This window comes from Mixophyes fleayi, chromosome 7, assembly GCF_038048845.1.
Source record: "Mixophyes fleayi isolate aMixFle1 chromosome 7, aMixFle1.hap1, whole genome shotgun sequence".
Lineage (NCBI taxonomy): Eukaryota > Metazoa > Chordata > Amphibia > Anura > Limnodynastidae > Mixophyes > Mixophyes fleayi.
The window spans coordinates 61,234,901-61,260,419 of NC_134408.1; the positions used below are offsets into that span (position 1 = coordinate 61,234,901).

A 25,519-nucleotide genomic window follows, 5' to 3' on the forward strand; every position below is an offset into this window, starting at 1 on the left:
CATCATAATGACTGTAATTTCTGTGTTGATTATCAAATGTGTATTTATTTTGATACAATTTAAGCCCAAACCTAAATTCAGATGAATCTTAATGGATGCATCACAATTAGAAATTTGATACTGTTAGATTTTGTTACACTTGACACCTATTCTTTGGGGTTTTTTTTTCATTTCCACAGAGCGGCAGGAGGAGAAGCAAAGTGTGGCTGGCAACCTCGAGGGAGAGCAAGTGGAGGCAGCTGCCCGCGATGTTAAGGCCCCTCGGAGGGAGCATGCACAACTCTTGAGGCAGCAGACATTATCGCACATAAGCCAACTCTTTGAATTGGCCACTGAGTCCATTGATTTTAACTTTCAAAATATGTCCAATACCCTCACCCATCTAGAGCACAAATTTGATGAGCACATGACCACTTTAAATGCAACCCTCAATAATATGTGCACTCTCTTGTCCCAAAATGGCCAGAATCTGCAAACTTCACAACACTCTCCACTAAATGTCACTCGTTCACCTACTCCAGGCCCTCAGGTCACTATTTCAAATTATTCTCCATTATCCATTTCTCTGCCTTCTTTCTCTTCTCAGCCTTCTGCCCATTCACACCCTTCGGCACCCCTCACATACCCCCTTGGCCAGGCCTTTGCCTACCCCCGTACCCACCCCCCTGTCCCTTCATAACATTGTCGGTCACACCCTACTGACCAAGAGAGTTCTGATGCTTCCTCTGAGCCCTCAACATCTTGGGTCACTAGAAGTCAAAGCCATCTTACAGCCTCCAAGAGAGAAAAAAAAGAAGAAAAAAATGATTATATGTTTTTGATGTTTTGTTTTTTTTTTGCTTTACCTTCTATGGACAATGTATAATGATATTAAAATTAGACTGTTCTTTTGTTAATTTTTATTGTATTTTTTTGTTTTAAACTGCAGATATGGGAAAAAGCAACATATTGTTGATTGTAATTACAATGTAAAAATAGTACACTGTCTCCACATAACTTAAAACACTAATAGGCAAACCAGAACAGTACTGTTTACTATACAAATGGCCCAGCAATGTGTTTCCAAAGTGGCATACAAATGTTGTTTGTGGACAAGTTGTTGGTGATTGTTTACAAACACATACACAAGCATATCCCCCCTACCAATATTTTAAACCCATCATAAACCAAGGTACAAAAATGAAAATACTAGTTTTGTAAGCTAACATTGTTTGAGGCACAAGGACAAGTGTGTAACGTCAGTGTACACTTGATTTGTGTATAGTGATAAGCATGGATGCTTAACTTTTGCTTTTTATAAAATTACATTTAAATTTTGAGCTGTCTGTTCCTTATTGCGAAGTCCATAAGTATGTGTGTACCTGTTAATGTAGAACAAGCAAAGTTTTTATTGTCCTGTGGTCTGTGTTGTAGGTACAGGGTTGTTTTGGTGTCCTTATGCTGCAAATTAAGGGAAGAAATGCTTGATTATGCAGTTTAGGCCAAACATGTTGCATTGTAGTGCACTTTCAATTTACTATGTGATGTGCCAATGCTTTAAAAATTACATGAATTGTGCAAAAAATACATACTGTAATTTATAAACAAGAGAGTACTCATTTGCTCCACTTGCAGTGTTAAGAGGTAGAGCTAGAAGAAAAATGTGGTCTGCTACTTTTGCCCGTAGGGAGCTGCATGTATTGGCAGAGGATGGATAGCATGGCCAGTGGGAGATATATGTCTAATGTAATGAAGCTGCTAAATGAAGTTTAGTTTTTTTAATCAAACAATTAGTTAATTCAGGGAAGCTTGAAAGTAGGGTTAGGGCTTATCCTAATATAACTGAGCTTATTATGGTTTTGTGCTTTGGATGGCCTACTTTTTTTGGGTTACTTTGTATTTATTTTTCGAAAGATTAGTGTTGCAGTGACTTGATTGGTGACATGATTGTTCAAAGTTTCACATTGTCAGCTTGGTAGTCCTTTCCTTTATCACTCAGTTCCTCTAGGTCACAGCATGGCCATGCAGACAGGGAATATTCTTAACCTAGTAGTACTGTTGCTACTTAGTTTAAACCTGGGCATCCTTGGAACAACACTGCACCAGCGTGAAGTTTAATGAGGATTTCATGTTTTGCAACACAAACACACACACTGCTTAATGAAGGGAGATATTTTAAAATGTACATGGTTGGGAACCCAACTGTGTAGGGGGATGAATACAATAATGGTCATTATGCACCTGGTTAATTGTAGCTAATACTAAAATAATAAGTGCAGTTTTCGTGTGATTTCATGTGGTAGTACGGGGAAAGATTTTTAATTTAGCTAAGGTCACCTTTAACAAATCAATTAAATCTAAAATGTATAAAATATTATGTAATGCAAAGGGACCAATGTCAACCAAATTTTAAGGCATGTTATAACTGGCCATCCATTATTGGCTCCAATAACCTCAAAACATTTCTGGAAATTAAATTACAAAAGACACAACCAACTTTTTTTTGTTAAACAATTTTGAACAACGTAATTTTGGCACATAACACATTATCTAAATATTAATAAAGTAATAATTTTGTTGCAGTAGTGCCATTTTTGTAAAATTAATTTGAAATACTTTTTTATTTTCCTCCTATATTTGAAAATGTCATGGTAAATGGCTTCTTTTGCTTCAGGGATTTCCACCACAGCCTGGGTGTCTTCTTGAGCTGTTGAAAAAAAAGCCAAAAACACAAAATGCTTAGCTCATTGTTCAAACATATTACTTCAAAAGGGTGTACTTTGTTAACCACATTTGATGGGATCAGTAGAGGCATGAAGTGTTACATAACTTAACATTGTTTGAATGGTATGCTAAACACAGTACTAGGCAGAGGATTAATAATTTTGGGCGTCAGATGTATTTATATATACACATTTGTGTAGTGGCGGGGGAATGGGTTTTACTTGAAACTCAAAATAAATATTATTGCCATCATGTTTGTAAACTGTGGAATGGATAACTAGGTATTTAGAAAATGGCATGTGGGTAATGAAGATTTTATACAAACTACCATATTCCGCTAAAGGAATACAATTCGGGAATGGGTTTAATTTCAATACTTACATTCAGCCATTGCCACCTGCAACACCGCCTGTGTGGCATTGACCTCCTCCTCCTCCAGGGCCACCTCCTCCAGTGCCTCCTGCTCCTCAACCCTGTCCGCTGGGGCACTCTGACAGCCTGTTGGAATAAGTATAACGTATTAGTTTATTTAAATATGTTCTCCCTGTTTTACAGTTACCTACATGTACTCATAAAATAATGTGAGCTGACATTGTGAAACATGCATTCAGCAACTGAGACAATTGAATGTCTTTAAACAAAAAACAACAAAATTAGAGACACACAACACTTTCAGATGGCCTGTAACAAATCTTTGATTTGGCTTAGGGGACATTTTAAAATGTATCAACAAGTACTACATTAATATTATATTTTTCCGGAGAAATAATTTTAGATACTACATATTACAGGAGGAATTTGGGTAAGGACTGGTAATATGGTTTAATCAGCATAGGGCAACAGTGAGCGTTGTCCCCAAAATTCCCCAGTACAAATATTTGCAATATAATTCATCTGGCATAGTTAGATTAGAAATGTCTGGAAGTGAACATCACCACGTTGCCTTAGTGGTTTTGCACTTCTGCCTCCAAGCACTGGGGTCAGGAGTTTGAATCCCAAACATGCCTTATCGGTCTGGAGATTTGGCCTCCGACACAAAATGAACTAGGATGCCAAAATAAAAATATGTAAAATAAAATCAGCCCTAAAAGCATGTTGCATTTTAGGGTGAGTTACATTTGTAATCTGGAGACAGATTTATATTTGGAGTAGGGCATGTCCACGATAAACTTTGAAAGTCATTTTAAACATGAAACAAGTTTTTTTTTTAAATCACTAGAGAACTCACGTCTCCTGATCTCTTCCCTGAGCTCCTCCAAGAGCTGTGGTTGGCGCCACCGTAAATCACTCCACTTCCGCTGCAGTTGGAATACAGACCTGCGGCAGTGGAATCGCAGCCAGAATAATCACGGACCATTCTGTAAGCCGTTAGCTTCATTTCATTCAAAATATATCTACCTCTGGGCATGGTACCCATGGCCTCCACCAATGCATCCAGCTCCCTACACGCAAAACTAGCAGACCTCATTTTGCTTCGACCAAAAATATTAAAGTATTCAAGTAATCAACTATGTGATTGGTTCTCAGAGCACGTGTGGGCGTGCTTACGTCACTCGTGGATCTCTTTGCAAAATGTCAGCTTATCATTCATCCCTCGTATCCTAGCACACAGAGAGCAGTCCAATGGAAATAGTACTCTGCTATTCAAAATTTCAAACACTAGATTTATAAGTGTGTGTCATATACGCCGGGTCTTTGGCACAGATGGGAAGACATACCGGACCTTGGCCACCCTACGAAGGTCTCAGACCTCGCCAGAGTCTGACCCAGTTTGCATTGGTTATCCGGCGCTTCTCCATATCCCTTAACTTCCACACCTTGTGGAGAATGTCACCCAACACCACTTCACAGGATGGAAACCTGACACCAAGTGAAGTATCTAGTATCTAAACTAACTAAAAAAAGGGTGCCAAAATCAAAATCCCGCCACCTATCCTTGAATGCACCATAGACCCATTCAAGGTAACTGAGCCCCAAAAGGCAAAGGATGCCCAAGGACCTGGAAACTCTCCTGGAAATGTCTATGTTAAAGGGGCACTCAAGCAAGAAGTGGCATGGTCTCCTCCTTCCCTTGACACTCCTCCCGTGGAAAACCACGATCATCTGCACTTTATACCTCAGATTTCCTCTCACATAGAGTCTCCCATGGAAAGAGAAGCAAAACTTCAGAAATTCTCCTGGAATTAACCGAAGGAAAGACCCCTCGGAACATACATCACCTGGACAGTCCCACAGTAACAGCTGAACCCACAAGTGAGAGCAGAATTCTCTTCTTCAACTCCCTTGTAGAAAAGTTTCTCAAGAAAGAGACTACTGAGGTGCAACTTTAAAAAGTTGTGAGAAAGGACAGCATTGGGTTAACCATACCCAGGCCACCATCCCTTCTCAATCTGTAGGTCACAGTTCGCTTGATCAGATTCAGCCTATTCCCCCAAAGCAAAAGAAAAAAATCTGCATATACCCTAGACCATAAAGACTGTGACAAAAGGCACATGTAGCTAATGTACAGAATCTGCGGGATCAGGTAAGTCTTCACAAGGTCTACTCTACCCTAAGAGAAAGCTTTCACCTCCTCGGGCTCTCCACTTTCAAAGAAGCTTCCTCCAGTTTTATCACCCAGTTTTGCTTGACATAATCACAGGTCCGAATTGAATTCCTAAAATTTTGATCGTACTACTGGCCCGGGGAAGGCTTTTCGGAAGGTCAAACTGACAACCTTCCTCCCCCATCCAGAAAAATTCACGCTTTTCCTGGTTTACTTTCGAGCCACTGGCTGCGGAGTACCTGCAGACCAGAGTTGCTACCTTCATTGCTTACGCAGGACTCGACAAGACGACAGTGACATCGTCTGCGTAGGCCACCACCTTCAAAGGACACTCCGGACCCAACAGCACCCCTCCTATCAAGCCGCCTTCAATCCTTCAAATGAAAGGATCTATTGCAAAGACATACAAGAGGCGGTTCAGGGGGCAACCCTGCCTTACTCCAGAGTTCACCACAAAGGACGGACCCACCCAACCATTCACAAGAGGGAAGCTCTCGGCCTGTTTGTAAATAGTACGAAGCCAATTCACCACCCGCACTGGAAGACCATACCTCAGAAGTAAAGTCCACAGGTACTCGTGTCAAAGGCCTTCGACTGATCAAGAGCTAAAAGATACTTTCCCCACTTCTCAACCAGACAATGCTAAACGGCCTCCAAAACCCCTAGGACAGCACTGAAGGTACTTCGACCTTTCACAGTGCAATGCTGTAAGGGGGAAAGCATTTGACCGGAAATCTGCATCAGTCTATTAAAATGCACCTTTGCCAAAATCTTTTTGTCGGAATTAAGACGGGCTATGGGGCACCAGTTCTCCCATCCATGGCCCATCCAATATTCGTGTGCCCTATTAAGATCAACTACTTATGCTATGGACATCTGATTGAGGCTTTCATCATATACCTTTTATAACCACCTACATCCACACCTAACTGAGCAAGCCCTATCTCGTCTGATCTTGAAAGCTAAGCAGGGTTGAGTCTGGTTAGTACTTGGATGGGAGACCACTTGGTAATACCAGGTGCTGTAGACTGAGGAAAGATTATAGCCAACCGCTGTCTCCCTTGGAAGTGAGCTCGGAAGATACGTCACCCACAGAGCTGGGTAATAAGACAGCTGTCTTAGTGAGTATAATCCTAAATAGGAGACAATCTGTGGACTGCTAATTCCAGATGGTCAGCTCACACATACAACTGTAGGAGGGACTTATAGTTCCACAATTATTGGAATCTTTCGTTTTGTCAATGATTTATAAATTGTTATATGGCACAGACTGAGAGTTAATCTCTATTGGACTCCTGATAAAGTTAAAGAAACCTCTTTACTATCAACTGTTTACCGTGGTAATAGACTTTTTTATCTCATGTGCACCATCTACTTTTACAATCAGAGACTGTTATGTTTAATACTTGCTTTACTTTTCTCTTTTGTGCATTTGAGCTCTGAATTTAATTACTGCTTGTTCCTCCATTATCCTATGAGTTCGCCATAATTTGATTTATGGTTATATATAATTGTTTTTTAATAAAATGTTTTAATAGAATTTTGTGTTGGTGGTATATAATTGTCGAGAATATATATTTTTTGCGCTTCTGTTCTCTAGTTTATTTATTTTCCAATAAGATTGATTACGCAAGTTCTTTGCCCCGTTAATATAATGGTGGCCGAAAATTTTACATATTTTATATGATTTATGATATTATTATAAGGGTTAATTTTTGGTTGATTTAAATCAGCGCATAGAGATATCCTCCTTTGTGTGGATATAGTATTGCTATATCTCAATAAAGACCTCCGCGAGGTGCGGAGCCAGAATGTCCACAAAGATTTTAAAGAACTCTGAGGTTAAATCCGGGTCTGGAGATTTCTTTTTAGACAATTCGTCTGTGGCCATTCTGACTTCATCCACCGTTATTTCGCTGCCCAAAGACTCAAGCGGACTGCTCAGATCCTCAAGACCAGGCGTCTCCCTCAGGAAATGATCCATCTTCTCTCTTTCAAGTGATTTCTCTTAGACAAGAGATCAGAGTAGAAAGACTGCACAAAACCATGGATGCCCTCCTTATTTTCTCTAAGAACATGTTAAGGTACTTCTTTCAAGTATCAACGTCCTTCAGCTTGTCTGTGATTTATTATAAACCAGTGTTACGGTTCAGGTACCTTAGTCAGTATTTTCGCAGGCTTACCTAGGGCGCGGAGTCTAACGGCCTCCCGGTCTTCACCAAGAACCACCGCAAGGTAGGATGGGTTTTGCTGCCGGAGAACCGAGGGTCGCGGCCCCCAGGTGAGCCTACTGACGTAAGGAAAAGGTACTAAATGATGGATAGACAGGGAAAAATATGACAGGTGGGTGCAAGCAAATTAAGCACACTAACCGTGAAATCCAGGGAATGGTGGTCTGGAACAGAAGCCGGTTCGGTGCACGGTATCTGTCGTATGCGTAGTACTGGGGATGATCCAAGAGTAGTCAGGTACACAGCCGGGTCGGTACACAGGAGATGATCCAATATGCGGTGCCAGGGAAGAGTCCAGAGGATAGCCAGAAACACTGCCGAGTCGGTACACAGGAGTCTGGAAGAATGCAGGAGCACACAGGAAGCAGGAACACAGGAATCAGGTACGCAGGGAGAGGGAGCCAGAACCAGGAAACACATTGCTCTGACACAGATAGTGTGTCAGAGCAGGGAAGATATAGGTTTTGAATTCCCCGCCCAGGAGTCACATGACCTGCCGCTGAGAGGACCCGGAAGTGCATGGAAGCGAACAGAGGAAGCGCAGACCCGCCGGGGAAGACGGCTGCAGACATCGCTGACAGAGCAGCGGAGCGGGGAACAGATAAGTTCATGACAACCAGTTAACTGGGAGTCCAGTAATCAAGACACACACACGTATATATTCTTTAAGATACTGAGCTGAGCTCATTTATTTTGAATTACCTTTTTTATAGAGCTTATTGCGTCACTACATTAATTATTCCTCTCAAGTCTTTTAAGGATATAATATACGTTGCTGCTAGCTACAGTGTAACATATTTCATTAAAGCCCCCAGTCCTTATTTGGATATCATTTTCCTTTCCCACATGAATAATCATGAGTACAATTTCTCATGAGTACATGTCAGCAGCTACTTTTGAACATTAACCTATTTCTAGGGCTGCAAGGGCTATGCCATTCACCACTCACAGCAGGGTCATCTCTACCTTAGTAATAAATTCTCCTCCTGGGTGCATCACAATCTGAGTAATGATTTTCTAAATTTACACGACAGACAGCAATATATAATCATAATGGTTAATGCAAGCAAAATCAATAACAATGGGTGAATTAAAAATTTCATTGCTTTTTTTCATAGAATAGGAGCCATTAACAAATATTCCGATTCCAAAAAGGTTTACTTGTTTAGTTGTCTCTGGTAAAAATATGTATGTGTGGTTTTGCCACTCTAACAGTGTAACATTATATAAGCATCCCGAGAATGGACCTTCCTAATCAAGCTAAATCATGTTGATTATACACACAGTTTGTGTAGCTATTTCTATAAACATATCTTTATCTGAATTATGGAGCGTCCATATACAAGCACTAGTAGGGTGCTGCAACTGACATGGCTTATAAACTGCTAAATGGCGATTACAAACTATCCCTACATCGGTTTCAGCACACAAGGATATCTCATGAGTCTGATTATTTTCTTTTTCAATATAATTACCCTTCATAGTTGGGGTCCACAATTGTACTCCTTTGCTCTGGGTATACAAAGGAACTGGCAATATCTAGTATTTGCATATTGTTGTGTTTTCAGGTTATATTACACACTTCTAATGTTCCAAAACATATTTGATTAGAGCAACTTATTTTCATCTTATCTGTATCTGGCCACAATTTTTTTGTCAAGTTAAACAAGTGTATATATACATCTCCTGACTGGCTAAGCAATTTGGTTTGTGTAATTTGTTTAAAATCTGTCCGGGAGTCCACCCATCTGATAGGACCCCCAACAATAACATGAAAAGGATATATTGGTTCATGGTGCTGCTTCAATGGTTACAGATGTTTTCTTGCAATGTGAAGCATGTACCCAGACGTCTCGATTCTGCAGTTTCACTGAGATGGGTGTTGTTAACAAAACTTGATAAGGCTCGTCAAATCTAGGATCCAGAGCTTTCCTCACATGCCTTTTAACATACACCCAGTCTCCAGGCTTTAACTTGTGCGGCTGCAAATCTGAATCAGGATCTTGAAGTGAAGAAAACACTAAAACATGCAAATGTTTTAGATGGGCAGTCAATGCTTTCATATAACTTGTCAAATCTCCATGTTTATGTTGGAGTTCTTGAGGATAGTAACACCCTATTATGGGGATTACACCAAACAGTATTTCATATGGAGATAATTTACTAACCCTGTGACTGTTCTAACACTGAACAAGGCTATAGGGAGACACTCAGGCCAGGACTTTTTTGTCTCTTCCATAATTTTCTGAATTTTCAGTTTTAAAGTACCATTTAGTCTTTACACCCTACCATTAGCCTGTGGCCTATATGGTGTGTCAGTCATGATATGTTGCATTATTTTGCCAGTAAATTGTGTTCCCCTATCAGATTCAATTACCTCAGGGACACCATACCTGCACACAATTTCACTTATGCCTACATGGTGCTTTCAGCCGGATGTTCTTGGCAGAAAGCCATACTCGGGCTCCAACTTTCAGTGGAGGAACAGCCCTGTGCTTATCAGCAAAAAGCTTATAGCGACTAGAGGAATTCTTTAACGCCCTTCGCACCTGAGACCATGTAGAAAGAAAGTCCTTACGTAGATAGTTAACTGCAGGGACCTGGGTTGGTGGTAGGGCTGAGAATTCCGGAATGAGAGGGTGTCCTCCATATGCAATAAAGAACGGAGTGGCAGTGGTGGATTCATGAAAGGCGTTATTGTGTACAAATTCAGCCCATGGCAACATATAAACCCAATTGTCCCGATTAGTGGAGGAGAAGATCCTGAGAAATGTTTCCAGATCTTGATTAACCCTCTCGGTTTGGCCGTTGGTTTGAGGATGGTAGGAGGAGGAAAATTTTAGGCGGATGCCCAGGAGATGACACGATCTCAAGAATTTTGATACAAATTGGACTCCGTGGTCAGAGACGATCTCCATGTGGCAGCCATGCAAGCGAAAAATTTCTTTAACAAAATATTGTGCCAATACTGCCGAAGAGGGTAAGCCAACCAAGATGACGAAATTTGCCATCTGAGAAATTAGTCCACAATCACCCAGATGGTGTTACATTTTTTGCTAGTGGGTACATCTGTGATGAAATCCATCATCATCAACATTTATTTATATAGCGCCAGCAAATTCCGTAGCTCTTTACAATTGGGATACACTCCCTCATTTATAGTATCACATACTGATACAGGATATTGACAGGTCTTGTCAGACGACAGTTTATATTAGCAGCAAACAAGTTGGAATGATTTCTCTGCCAGTCCCTTTCCACATGAGGAGAAGATGTTATATAGGACAGTCGTAAACATGGATTTCCTGGTCATCTCCAGCAGACACAATTTTAGATCCATTTCTATTGTACTGTACTCCCCACACCTGTTCTTGGTGATCAAAGAATATATGAACACATTTTCTGCTGGCAACATCCCATACCTTGAAACTTTTGTCAGATGAGCTAGAGACAAAATGAGCATCGTCAGGGGAGAAAGCCACATTCAGCACCCAGGAACCATGTCCACTGAGTGTACCAGCCATACTGGCGTGTTGCACATCATAGATCCTGATATATCCATCATCAGAGTCTGTGACTAGTAGCTGAGAGTCTGGGGAGAATGTTAGTGATCTAATAGGCATAGCATGTCTTTCCAACGTGTGGAAGAGTTTCCCAGTTGCAATATCAAAGATATTAATAATCCCATTAATGGCACCGCTGGCCAAATATTTCCCATCTTGACTATAAGCAATACTAAGGATAAATTTGCCTCTGGTGTCCAGTGAGAATTCCTTCTTTCCAGTCTCCACGCCAAAGATGTTCACTTTTCCTACATGACTTCCTGTAGCCAAATGTTGGGAGTCCGGTGAAAAGGCAATAGACCAAGCATTCACTGGACCAGCATCTATGGAGCTCATTGGCTTGCCAGAGTCAAGGTCCCAGAAGCGAATATGAGCATCCAAAGAACTAGAAGCTGCTATGTTACCAGAGAGACTCACATCCACAGATACAACCCCTAGTTGGTGGCCCTCAAATGTCCATTGCAGTTCTAGTTGTTCGTCAGCCCATTTCCACACCTTCACCAAATCATCCAAAGAGCCGCTAATCACAGTCTCTGACCCATCATTTGTGTTCTTCCCCCAAGCTACGGACCATATGGCATCGTTATGGGCTTGCTCTTGCTTGTAAAGGATGCTATACTGTGTGCTCATGTCCAGACGGTAGGATGAATTAGATATTCTAGTTACCTACGTGTTACAAGCAGGAGTGCAGGCTCTTAACGTATTATACAAACTACTGTAGTCTGTACTAAGTCTCCACCATTAACCGTGTTCCCTGCCTTCAGTCCTCACATTGCTAACAGCAGCTCCTAAGTTCCAACGCTGACATTAGATCAACAAAAAAGGATCCATGGATATATGAGTCCATGGTTTAGTGGGCAACTGAAGAGGATGGAGAAGACCCAGTGGAGGCTGACAAGGAGATTTGTGTTGGGCACACACAGAGCAAGCGGCTACAAAGCCTTTACGTTCAGACTGGTATTTAGGCCACCAGTACTGTCGAGAAATCAATTCACAGGTCTTACGAGTCCCTAGATGTCCAGAAAAACCTGAAGCATGGAACCATGTGAGAAGTTTTTTCCGCGAATAGGGAGGGGAAAAGGTTTTCCCCGGAGGAGGAGTAGACAGCGTAGTCGCTTGGAGACATTTAAGGTCCAAGATGGGACGTTCAAGGAAATCCTCAGGTTCAGCATTCTCAAAGGCTCGAGACAAGGCATCAGCTTTTTTATTTTTAAGCCCCGGTTTGAAGGTCACATGAAGATCGAAACGTGAGAACAACAATGACAACCGTGCTTGACGGGGATTTAGGCACTGAGCAGACTGGAGGAAGAGAAGGTTTTTATGATCTGTAAATACTGTGACAAGGTGAGGAGCCCCCTCCAGAAGATAGCGCCATTCGCATAAAGCTAATTTAATAGCTAGCAGATTCTTGTCACCTATGGTGTAGTTCCTCTCAGCAGGTAGAAATTTCTGAGAATAGAAAGCAAAAGGATGACATTTGCCATGACTGGTCTTCTGAGACAGGACTGCTCCAACTCCAATGGTAGAAGCATCGACTTCAAGAAGAAAAGGGAGGGACAGATCAGATTGTTTTAGGATAGGAGCAGAGAAAAAGGCTTCCTTGAGGAAGGAGAAGGCCTCGACAGCCTATGGTGACCAATGATGGATTTCGGCTCCTTTCCTAGTGGGAGCAATTAAAGGGGCCACGATTTTAGAATACTCCGAGATAAAGCGCCTCTAGTAGTTGGCAAATCCAAGAAATTTTTGAATGGTCTTAAGGGTGTTAGGGTGAGGCCATTCCAGGATAGCCCGAACCTTCTCAGGATCCATCTGAAGTCCTGATCCAGATACAATGTACCCAAGAAAGGGTAGCCTGGGAGCTTCGAAAGAACATTTCTCCAGTTTGTAATGCAACTGGTTCTTACGAAGTCGAGAGAGGACGACGGCAACATGCAGGCGATGAGACTGGAGATCCCCTGAGAAGATTAAGATGTCGTCAAGTTACACCACCATGAAGGAATACAATAGATTGTTGAAGATCTCATTGACGTAGCTCTGAAACATTGCTGGAGCATTGGAGTCCGAAAGGCATCATTAAGTATTCATAGTGGTTATCCCGCATGTTGAACGCTGTTTTCCACTGGTCCCCGGCTCGTATCCTGATGAGGTTATAGACCCCAAGAAGTTCCAATTTGGTGAAAATTTGGGCACCTTTGATACGATCAAATAACTCGGTTATTAGTGGAATGGGATATCGGTTTTTGATGGTAATGAAATTTAGGCCTCTGTAGTCAATGCAAGGGCGCAGGGTACCATCTTTTTTCTTCACAAAGAAGAAGCCGACTCCAGCTGGAGAAGTGGAGGGCTTAATAAAACCCTGTTGTAAATTCTCCTTGATGTATAAGGCGGTGGCCTCGGTTTCAGGCAAAGAAAGAGGGTAGACTCTGTCTCTAGGAGAGATTTTCCCAGGTAATAGATCAATGGGGCAATCTCATGCCCGATGAGGAGGTAGTGATAATCGGTTTCTTAAAAGGCACGGAAGGCAGAGACAGTTGTTTCACTAAGGACAGTGAAATTAAATTCCTGGCAGCATCAGAGTCTAGTAGAGCACAGGACTGAAGAGACCCAGAGGACCAATGTAGAGTGACCGGAAAGGACCACGTTTGGTTAAAAGAAAAATCTGGAGGCGTTAAATGTCCTTAGCCTGACCTCCCCTGAGCAAGCTAAGGTCTGTCGTTTCCCGATCGTTTAAGGCGGGATTTGAGAAGGTGTCCGGGGTCTCCGCAATAAACGCATAATTTATTCTTAATTCTCCTTTTTCTTTCTTCCGGGGTAAGGCGAGAGTGGCCCAACTGCATGGGTTCATCGGAAGAAGTGGGAGGTAGAAACCGAGGCGCCAGTCGGAGAGGTGGACGTCTGGGAAACTCTTTCTCAGAAGATCTTTCTCGGAACCGCAGGTCTTCCCTGTTACACAGAGAAATTAACGAATCAAGAGTAGTGGGTAATTCCTGGGAGAGGGCATCCTTCACTTTATCAGAAAGGCCCTGCCAGAAGGTGGTTACCAAGGCCTCTTTGTTCCACTGAAGTTCTGAAGACAAGGTTCGGAAATCAATAACATATTGCGACACAGAACGTATGCCCTGGCCGGAGAATACTAGAAGCTGCGGAACTAACTCGACCAGGTTCTTCAAAGATCTTCCGAAAAGTCATGATAAAGGCGGAGGAGTCATTGAGGAGGTTATCGTTCCGCTCCCAAAGAGGAGAAGCCCAGGCCAACGCTTGTCCAGATAACAGGGATATGATGTAGGCGACCTTGGACCTAGAGGTAGGAAATGTCTGCGGAAGGAGCTCAAATTGAATTGAACATTGCTTCAAGAATCCCCTACAGAATTTGGGGTCCCCATCAAATTTGGAAGGAGTGGGGCGGCGTAACATGGAGGAAGAAGGAGATGCCTCGAATACGAGAGGCCGAATCGGAACTTGAACTGTGACTGGAGGTGGAGGAGTTACTTGAAGGGCGTCCAAGTGGGTGGCCAGAGATTGCAAAAATTATAATACTTGCACTTGTATAGTATCTTGCCATTCTAACCTTCCAATGAGATGTTGGATTAGACCTTTAGCTGAAGGTTCTGTATCGGTATCCGTCATGACTGGTTCTTACTGTCAGGATTCACTAGAATGAGTGGGATCCTTCTGTTCTGCCTGGGATTGGTGGTACTTCACCCAGAGGCACGGAATCTAACAAAGTGGTAGGCTTTCATCAGAGATTCCCGCAAGGGAATTTGGGCTTGGCAGCTTCCACCCTGCAGGTCGCGGTCCTCTAGGGGAGATCACAGTGATAACCGAGTACGGAGAAGAATGTAGGCACTAGATAGCCACAAATGAGCAGGAGTACTGAGTGATGCTCAGCGATAGTCCACAGAGAGATAATAGATAATTTGCAGCAGTACACTTGGAGAGATGATAGCGATAATCTGCAGTAATGACCACTAACGAGTGGAGCAGGTAATAGGTGATTTGCAGCAGCAGTCTTGAAGAGATGGTAGCGATAATCTGCAGTAGCTACCACTAACGATTGGAGCAGGTAATAGGTAATTTGCAGCAGTACAAGTAGAGATGGTAGCGATGATCTGCAGGAGTTACCACTAACGAGTGGAGCAGACAGTAGGAGATTGCAGTAGTACGCTTGGAGAGATGACAGCAATGATCTGCAGGAGTTACCACTAACGAGTGGAGCAGGTAGTAGGTGATTGCAGTAGCACGCTTGGAGATGACAGCGATGAACTGCAGGAGTTACCACTAACGAGTGGAGCAGGTAGTAGGTGATTGCAGCAGAGTGCATGAGCGGCTTCCAGGCCAGGAGTCCGACGAGAAGAACCAGCACTAAAAGGAGCTGGGAGGAGCCTTATAAACGAGAGGTAACCAATGGATGAATGGGACAAGTGAGATGATTACCTGCGCATGTGCAGAGTCGATTGCCGGCCTGACAGCCGGGAAGAAGCAGAGAATGAGTATTGAATGATGCTCAGGTTACCGGGTGGCAGCCGTGGGTGAGCGGCGTGTGTAAAGAGATGCTAATGTAGGGGCAAAAATATCCCCTGGGTGTCAACTATGGTTTGCTCAAAAATATTCCTAAAGTTTTGACGTTTCTTAACTTTTCCCAGATATATTCCAGAGCCACAATTTAAAGAAAACGGTCATAATCTCCTGCACATTTAAACAACAATATCAGATCTCATTCCGAAAGACATGTAGCTACGGCTGTTCCCTGTATAGTTTGTATCTATGCTTCACAACTGTCACGGGCACTAGGAGTCTTTACCCAGGGATCACCAGGTGATAGGCTTACCAGAGCAGTATAGGTGGTAATATGGTACTCTGGTAGCAGGGTGATCACGGAACAGGAAATAGCAGATGATGAGATGCTCAGGAAAGTCTATGACTAGCAGCACTGGCAATATGGAGGTAGTAATACACGAGGAACTGTATGGACAAAGGACACGTGAAGGTAGTCAGTGGTCTGCGGTAGCAAGTTGTACCACTGCTATAGTGAGGAGGAATGTCCAACAGAAACGAGGAGGTGATGAGAGTCAGCGGTCTGCGGATAGCAAGTTGTACCGCTGTCTGAGTGAAGGAATGGAATCCAAGTGGAGATATCCGGGGAGTCAGTGGTCTGCGTTAGCAAGTTGTACCACTGCTATGTGAGAGGATACTGGAACAGGTGAAACTGTAAACAGGAGTCAGTGGTCTGCCACTAGCAAGTTGTACTACTGAATATATATGTGAGGAGGTGCACGAGGAGAGACTGCAACACAATATATACAGGGCACCTTGACTTTGATCCACAGTAATATGCACAATATAAATGTATAAATGACTGAACAATACTGCCAATATAGAAAGTCTCTTGAAGTAGTCCAGCATAAGATAACACAGTCAATGATGGCAATAGACTCAGCGGATAGCACACTCCAGAGGAGAACCAACACAGTCCAGCAAGGTATGCAATACACAGCACAGTCAATGAGAAGTATGCATACCGTGGTTCAGGAGGCAGTCAGACAGGAGTGCAGAGATACCTGAACGGCAGGAGGCCGGCAGGATGCGAAGTCCCTGGATGGGTGAAGCGGTGGTCTAGTAGGTGCAGCGCACGGGAAGGTAGACCAGCAGGGAACACAGGAAAGCGTGGAGAGCGGATCAGCAGTAGATGGATGAGTAGTGCTGAGGAGTAGCAGCAGCGGGTCTCTGCGGGAACACGGAGGTAGCCAATAGCAACCAGCAGGTGCAGTAACGATGGGACACGGGAGAGCAGAGTTGAACAGGCACTGTTGATCACGGAGAATAGCGGGTAGCAATAGTGGAGGCAGACTCAAGAAAACACGGGAGCGTTGACAAGGACTGAAGACTGAAGCGCACAGAGGCAGCGGATAGGAATCAGCCAAACAGTCACGATGAAACACAGACGGGTTGCAGGTTGAAGACTGTAGTGCACGGAGGCAGCGGATAGGAATCAGCTAGCAGTCACGATGATGAAACACAGACGAGTTGCAGGTTGAAGCCTGTAGTGCACGGAGGCAGCGGATAGGAATCAGCTGGCAGTCACAATCATGAACAGGTGAGTGGATGTGGTTGAAGCCTGTAATGCACGGAGGCAGCGGATAGGCATCAGCTAACAGTCCCAATGATACATGGTAGAGTTGAAGTGATTAGAAGACTGTAGTGCACGGAGGCAGCGGATAGGAATCAGCTCACAGTCACGATGATTCAGTAGATGGTAGAAGTGGTATGGGAACCACAGTAGCAGAAGTGGTTTGGAAACCACAGAGGTAGAAGTGGTTTGGAAACCACAGGAATCAGCAGAGCTGAATAAACAAGGAAACACAGGAACACCTTCAGAGACTCATGGGGAATGAGACTCCAAGATCAGGCAACGTGGTGTTGACCACAGGTGCTTAATATAGGGAGGTTGCCTGATCTGCCAATTAAGTTAAAGGAACATACACTGAAGGTTTGGAAAGGGCTGCGCATGCGCAGTCCCTCAGGATAGAGGACGTCCACGGTTCCTAAATGTCCGGGAAGAAGCACTCACAGTCCGGTGAGTGACAGTACCCCCCCTTTTAAAGGTGGGCACAGAACGCCTGGAACCGGGCTTGTCCGGATTTTTGGAATAAAACTTCTTCAGAAGGGCAGGAGCATTAAGATCTTCAGCTTTGATCCATGAACGCTCTTCAGGACCAAAGCCCTTCCAATGAACGAGGAAACGGAGGACTCCTCGCGAAATTTTTGCATCCAATACCTCAGTAATCTCGAAATCCTCCTCCTGATGAACTTGAACTGGCTGCGGTGCTGAGGAAGGAGTCGAGAAACGGTTGATGATGAGAGGTTTGAGCAAGGACACATGGAAGGCATTGGAGATCCGAAGATTCTTAGGAAGAAGAAGTTTAACACATACTGGATTGATAACTTGAATGATCCTATATGGACCAATAAAACGAGGGGCGAATTTCATAGATGGAACCTTCAAACGAATATTTTTGGTAGATAACCAGACACGATCTCCAATTTTTAGTGGTGGAATAGCCCGCCTCTTCTTATCTGCGAAAGACTTATATTTGTTAGATGTCTTCTTTAAACAGGTTTTGACCTGAGACCAGATATTTTTGAAGGTCTGACAAGCAGTCTCCACAGCAGGAACTTGGGTGGGCGGGAGGGCAGGAAATTCCGGAAAAGACGGATGGTGACCGTAGACCACAAAGAATGGAGTTTTGGATGATGACTCATGGTACATGTTGTTATGGGCGAATTCAGCCCAAGGGAGCAATTCTACCCAGTTGTCTTGGTTGGCTGAAGAGAACATCCTAATAAAAGTCTCAAGATCTTGATTGACTCGTTCCGTTTGTCCGTTAGATTGCGGATGGTAAGACGATGAGAGTGCTAATCGTATGCCCAAGGTTTTACAAAGGGCCCGCCAGAATCTGGAAACGAATTGTACTCCTCTATCTGACACAATCTCAGACGGACATCCATGGATGCGGAAGATTTCTTTAATGAAATGTTCAGCCAGAGTAGACGAGGAAGGTAAACCGGACAGAGGGACGAAATGAGCCATCTTCGAAAATCTGTCTACCACTACCCAAATAGTATTGTGATTCTTACTTGGTGGCAAATCAGTAACGAAATCCATACTAATATGGGTCCAAGGCTTGGACGGAATGGGTAGTGGTCGCAGCAACCCTGCTGGAGTTCTGCGGGAGGATTTGAACTGAGAACATAAATCACAGGAAGCAATAAACTCTTTGACGTCTCTCCTCATTGAAGGCCACCAGTAACTACGAGAGAGAATCTCAAAGGTCTTATGTTCACCGGCGTGTCCAGAAAAACGAGAGGCATGGAACCACGAAAGGATTTTCCTCCTCAGAGTAGGAGGCACGAGGGTCTTCCCAAATGGTAGCATTTTGGTGGATGAAGCAGCCAGAGAAATACATTTGGGGTCTAGAATAGCATGGTTGGGAACCTCTTCTACATCAGAGGACGTCACAAAAGCTCGAGATAGAGCGTCAGCTTTCTTGTTCTTAGCAGCTGGTTTGAAGGTTATAATTAATTCAAAACGGGAAAAGAAAAGAGACCATCTTGCTTGACGAGGGTTCAAGCATTGAGCAGATTGCAAATATGACAAGTTCTTATGATCCGTGAAGATCGTCACCGGATGGCGAGCTCCTTCCAACAAGTATCTCCATTCCTCTAATGCAGCTTTGATGGCCAGCAACTCCTTGTCCCCGATAGTATAGTTTTTCTCTGCGGGCAGAAGACCCCGAGAGTAGAAGGCACAAGGATGTAATTTTTGTTGCTCCGAGCGTTGGGAGAGAATAGCTCCTAAGCCCACATTAGAGGCATCTACTTCTAGGAAGAAGGGGAGTGTCACATCAGGTTGTCGCAGAATGGGAGCAGACGAGAAGGACTCTTTGAGGATTTGAAAGGCTTGGAGAGCCTCAGATGACCATTGCTTAGTATTAGCCCCTTTCCGAGTTAAGGCCACAATGGGAGATGCAATGGATGAGAAGTCTTGAATGAAGCGTCTATAGTAATTGGCAAAACCTAAAAAACGCTGGATGGCACGAAGAGTAGTTGGCTGAGGCCAATGTAGTACAGCATTTACTTTGTCTGGATCCATCTTCAGGCCAACTCCGGAAACTATATACCCCAAGAATGGAATCTGGGGTAACTCGAATGAACATTTTTCCAATTTACAGAACAATGAGTTTTTCCGTAGTCTGGAGAGGACCTCTGCCACATGTTGGTGATGAGAAGGCAGGTCCTGTGAGAAGATCAATATGTCGTCCAGGTAGACAACGACACATACATATAATAAGTCCCGAAAGATCTCATTGATGAAACCCTGGAAAACCGCGGGGGCATTACACAGCCCGAAGGGCATTACTAAATATTCGTAATGCCCATCTCTGGTGTTAAACGCGGTCTTCCATTCGTCACCGGAACGGATTCTAATTAAATTGTAGGCACCACGAAGATCCAACTTAGTAAATATCCGAGCTCCCTTGATGCGATCAAATAGCTCAGTGATCAGCGGAATGGGATACCGATTCTTGATAGTAATGGCGTTGAGTCCACGAAAATCTATACAAGGGCGTAATGATCCATCCTTCTTTTTGACGAAGAAGAACCCAGCTCCAGCGGGAGAGGTGGAAGGTCGAATGAACCCACGCTGGAGATTCTCCTGTATGTACTCAGATGTGGCTTGAGTTTCAGGTAACGAGAGAGGATAGACCCGACCCCTGGGAGGAGTCTTGCCAGGTAGAAGGTCGATCGGACAATCCCAAGAACGATGAGGAGGAAGACGTTCAGACTGAGCTTTATCAAACACATCGGCAAATGAAGCATACTGAGGAGGGAGTCCCGGGGAGGAAGATGAGATGGAAGATTGCTGTACTTTAAGAGGAATAACTTGAGAGAGACAACGATGGTGACATTCAGGCCCCCAAGACGTAACTTGAGGGGTGCGCCAGTCAATCTGGGGAGAGTGACATTGAAGCCATGGAAGGCCTAAGACAATCGGACTTGTCGTAACAGGAAGAATTAAAAACGAAATTTCTTCATGGTGTAGTACACCAATCTGAAGGGTTACTGGAGACGTACTCTGGGTGATGAGACCATTGATGAGACGTGATCCATCTATAGCCGTCACAGTAATGGGTGTTTTTAAAGTGATCACTGGTAGGGACCATTGATTCACTAGTGATTTAGAAATGAAATTTCCTGCTGCTCCGGAATCAATCAATGCCTGTGACTCAAAGGATTTAGTAGCAAAGGAAATCGTAACATCGAAAGCGCAGACTTTAGATTTCATAGACAATGGAGAGGACTCCAGGGACCCTAACTTCACCTCTCCAGAACTAGTTAGGGCCTGGCATTTCCCGATTTCTTAGGGCAAGAACTGAGCATATGTGTGGAATCAGCACAATAGATACAGAGTCTATTCTTTACTCTTCGTTTCCTCTCTTCTAAAGATAATTTGGAACGTCCTATCTCCATGGGAATCACAGAAGGTGAAACTGGACGAAATTGAGGGTTTAAACGAAGAGGTGCTTTAGCAGAAGTAGTTTTCTCAGATTCTCTTTCACGAAATCTCATGTCTACACGATGGCAAAGAGAGATCAAATCTTCTAGTGACGAAGGAAGCTCTTGGGTAGTCAGTGCATCTTTAATTTTATCGGAGAGCCCCTGCCAGAAGGCGGCAACTAATGCTTCAGTGTTCCACTGAAGTTCAGAGGCTAAGATCCTAAATTGAATGACATACTGTCCTACTGTATGGGAGCCTTGTCGCAAACGAAGAATGCTGGAAGCAGCGGAGGTCACACGACCTGGTTCATCGAACACACTTCGGAACGTGGAAATGAATTTGGCACTATCTTGTAGAATTGGATCGTTTCTTTCCCACAGAGGGGAGGCCCAAGCCAGGGCTTGTCCAGAAAACAATGAGATAAGATAGGCCACTCTGGAACGATGGGTAGAAAAATTTTGAGGTTGGAGTTCAAAATGGACTGAACATTGGTTAAGGAAACCTCTACAAGTTTTGGGGTCCCCGTCATATTTTGACGGAGTAGGCAGGTGAAGCGTAGGAGCTGTAGACACCTGGGATGGCACTGGGGAAACGGAGGAAAGCACAGGAGCTTCAATACTAGCTGTAACAGTCTGTCCAGATGTTCCTTGGGAGGTTAAAGATTGGTAACATTGAAGTAACAGCTGTTGGCGAGCATCCTGTTGCTCCACACGGCTGACCAGATGCTGCAGCATCTCTTTAGCAGTAGGTTCCGTATCTGGGTCTGTCATGGCCTGATCTTACTGTCACGGGCACTAGGAGTCTTTACCCAGGGATCACCAGGTGATAGGCTTACCAGAGCAGTATAGGTGGTAATATGGTACTCTGGTAGCAGGGTGATCACGGAACAGGAAATAGCAGATGATGAGATGCTCAGGAAAGTCTATGACTAGCAGCACTGGCAATATGGAGGTAGTAATACACGAGGAACTGTATGGACAAAGGACACGTGAAGGTAGTCAGTGGTCTGCGGTAGCAAGTTGTACCACTGCTATAGTGAGGAGGAATGTCCAACAGAAACGAGGAGGTGATGAGAGTCAGCGGTCTGCGGATAGCAAGTTGTACCGCTGTCTGAGTGAAGGAATGGAATCCAAGTGGAGATATCCGGGGAGTCAGTGGTCTGCGTTAGCAAGTTGTACCACTGCTATGTGAGAGGATACTGGAACAGGTGAAACTGTAAACAGGAGTCAGTGGTCTGCCACTAGCAAGTTGTACTACTGAATATATATGTGAGGAGGTGCACGAGGAGAGACTGCAACACAATATATACAGGGCACCTTGACTTTGATCCACAGTAATATGCACAATATAAATGTATAAATGACTGAACAATACTGCCAATATAGAAAGTCTCTTGAAGTAGTCCAGCATAAGATAACACAGTCAATGATGGCAATAGACTCAGCGGATAGCACACTCCAGAGGAGAACCAACACAGTCCAGCAAGGTATGCAATACACAGCACAGTCAATGAGAAGTATGCATACCGTGGTTCAGGAGGCAGTCAGACAGGAGTGCAGAGATACCTGAACGGCAGGAGGCCGGCAGGATGCGAAGTCCCTGGATGGGTGAAGCGGTGGTCTAGTAGGTGCAGCGCACGGGAAGGTAGACCAGCAGGGAACACAGGAAAGCGTGGAGAGCGGATCAGCAGTAGATGGATGAGTAGTGCTGAGGAGTAGCAGCAGCGGGTCTCTGCGGGAACACGGAGGTAGCCAATAGCAACCAGCAGGTGCAGTAACGATGGGACACGGGAGAGCAGAGTTGAACAGGCACTGTTGATCACGGAGAATAGCGGGTAGCAATAGTGGAGGCAGACTCAAGAAAACACGGGAGCGTTGACAAGGACTGAAGACTGAAGCGCACAGAGGCAGCGGATAGGAATCAGCCAAACAGTCACGATGAAACACAGACGGGTTGCAGGTTGAAGACTGTAGTGCACGGAGGCAGCGGATAGGAATCAGCTAGCAGTCACGATGATGAAACACAGACGAGTTGCAGGTTGAAGCCTGTAGTGCACGGAGGCAGCGGATAGGAATCAGCTGGCAGTCACAATCATGAACAGGTGAGTGGATGTGGTTGAAGCCTGTAATGCACGGAGGCAGCGGATAGGCATCAGCTAACAGTCCCAATGATACATGGTAGAGTTGAAGTGATTAGAAGACTGTAGTGCACGGAGGCAGCGGATAGGAATCAGCTCACAGTCACGATGATTCAGTAGATGGTAGAAGTGGTATGGGAACCACAGTAGCAGAAGTGGTTTGGAAACCACAGAGGTAGAAGTGGTTTGGAAACCACAGGAATCAGCAGAGCTGAATAAACAAGGAAACACAGGAACACCTTCAGAGACTCATGGGGAATGAGACTCCAAGATCAGGCAACGTGGTGTTGACCACAGGTGCTTAATATAGGGAGGTTGCCTGATCTGCCAATTAAGTTAAAGGAACATACACTGAAGGTTTGGAAAGGGCTGCGCATGCGCAGTCCCTCAGGATAGAGGACGTCCACGGTTCCTAAATGTCCGGGAAGAAGCACTCACAGTCCGGTGAGTGACAACAACTCTTGTGTGGTTTTTGCCCCCGAGCACAGAGTGTATACTGATTTCCCAAATATAAAATATGAAGGCATTTTACTTTAAGTTTATATATTTCTATATTTTGTATTGGACTAAACAGTTCCTCTATCACATAGTGTGACTGGATCACTGATAAATAACTTCTGGTATAAATTTATTTAAAGGAAATAGCACAGGGCGCTAATTTATATAATTGCACATGCCCTTTTTTTTGATATTGTGTATATTTTGAGATAGGAAATCGTTATTTCAGAGACCAGGGTAGAAAATTTGTTTTTCTGTTTTAACCTTTCTAAAAGAAATGCCTTATTTCTGATTTATATATCTGATAAAATGAGCCTGTCACGTCTGAGTATAGCATACCTGCTATCGTTGGCACTACTCGGAGGAAGGTGCGGAGTCTAACGTGCCCCTGGTGTTCACCAGGGACCATCCGCAAGGAGGTATGGACTCAGCTGCAGGGAACACGCAGGTCGCGGTCCTTCCACGAGTCAGATAGTGAAGCATGAGAGAAATGTCAGACTGGCCGGTTCAGCAATGGTGCGGGCAATGCAGGTACACAAGGAGAATCCGAAGGGTTGGTGAGTCAAGCCGGGTCGGTAGCGTTCTGGCAGCGAGGTACAAAAGGGAGATCCAAAAGGATAGTCAAGGCAATTCGGGTCACAAGGGTCACAGGCAAACGGCAATAATCAGGAGGCAGGCAAAAGGTCAGGAGATAGGTTATCACAGGAATACACTGGAAACGCTGGAGGACAGGAGGACCTGTAACTCTGGCACCGGAGGTGGGATCCAGAGAGGCTTAAATACTTCTGGTAGCCAATAAGGCTCAGCGCCGTCATAACACTAGCGCCGCAGCGCTTCCTACATGCAGCGTTCCGTTGCCTAGCAACGGGAATGCTTTCTGAACTTGTAGCCGGGCGGTCGAGCGGGGGCGGAAGTGACGCGTCTGGTTGCCTAGCTGAGCGTCACAGCGGGACATCCGTCCCGATCTCACAGGCGGTGCCTGACAGAGCCTTTGTGTATTGGGATGTGTTTTGTATGGACGTGTCATTTTTTGGGGTTTGTAAGGTTGCTAGTGGAAACCTCCAATTAGGCATATGGGGAGGGAGCCTGATAACAGGAATTGCTAACTAAGTTTTTTGATGAAGTGTTCAGCAGGGGGTCGTTACTGTGTGGCCTTTTGTCAGAGTGTTCAAACCTTTCTGAACATTGTAAACAGCATGTGATGCAGGACATCACAGTGTCTCTAGAATTTCATAGATAAGTGTAAATATTGTTGGCTTTGCAATGCATGTAAATCCATGTTTGTGTAAACACATTACTTCCTGATTCTAAAAATAGCCTGTGTCCAAACTGTATAAAAGGCACTGGCTTGTATTGAAAAAGTTGTTCTTCTGATTTCATCTGACCTTAGCACTGGTACCTCCAACCAGTGTGAGAGCAAATAAAAATCACTTGGTTCAAAAACTTGCTTGAAAACATCTTCAATATTGTTGTATTCATGTGACCTGCAGATTAGACCCTAAATCTAATCCGTTCTCCGGCTGTTTCTGAGGTTGGAACCAGCTTTTCCGGTACCGCCGCTCTGTCTGCTACCCTGCAACCCTGGTCAGTGTGATAGACCAGGGAGGATCCATCCACAGCAACCCTGATCTATAAGAAGAGGTCAGGAGTACCAGCCCAGGTACACCAGTAACAGGGTACACTCGCAGCGTCTGTCGCCCAGAAGAAACCTGGATCTGGATGCTGGTAAGGAGTCCAGTGGTGGCAGCATTTGTAAGCCCTTCCTACTGCAGCAAGATGGGGGCA

General features: G+C 44.3%; 1 protein-coding gene and 1 long non-coding RNA gene across 2 annotated transcripts in view; both read right to left on the reverse strand.

Moving 5' to 3' along the window:
- Positions 1-995: 995 nt before the first annotated feature.
- The window catches only part of LOC142097773 (uncharacterized), a 38,147-nt gene continuing 13,623 nt past the window's right edge, over positions 996-25,519 (reverse strand). The window contains exons 3-4 of the long non-coding RNA XR_012678239.1: positions 3,085-3,201; positions 996-2,686 (exon numbers count right to left, since the gene is read on the reverse strand). This is a non-coding gene — a long non-coding RNA (uncharacterized LOC142097773). The remainder of the gene's footprint in view (positions 2,687-3,084; positions 3,202-25,519) is intronic.
- Positions 10,628-11,803, reverse strand: LOC142096957 (uncharacterized). The gene has a single exon (XM_075178583.1). It carries the CDS (start codon positions 11,670-11,672, stop codon positions 10,755-10,757), a length of 918 nt encoding a protein of 305 aa, XP_075034684.1. The 5' UTR covers positions 11,673-11,803; the 3' UTR covers positions 10,628-10,754.

Coding starts and splice junctions, on each gene's coding strand:
- LOC142096957 (XM_075178583.1), bottom strand. CDS start 11,672: ATGAGCACACAGTATAGCATCCTTTACAAGCAAGAGCAAGCCCATAAC.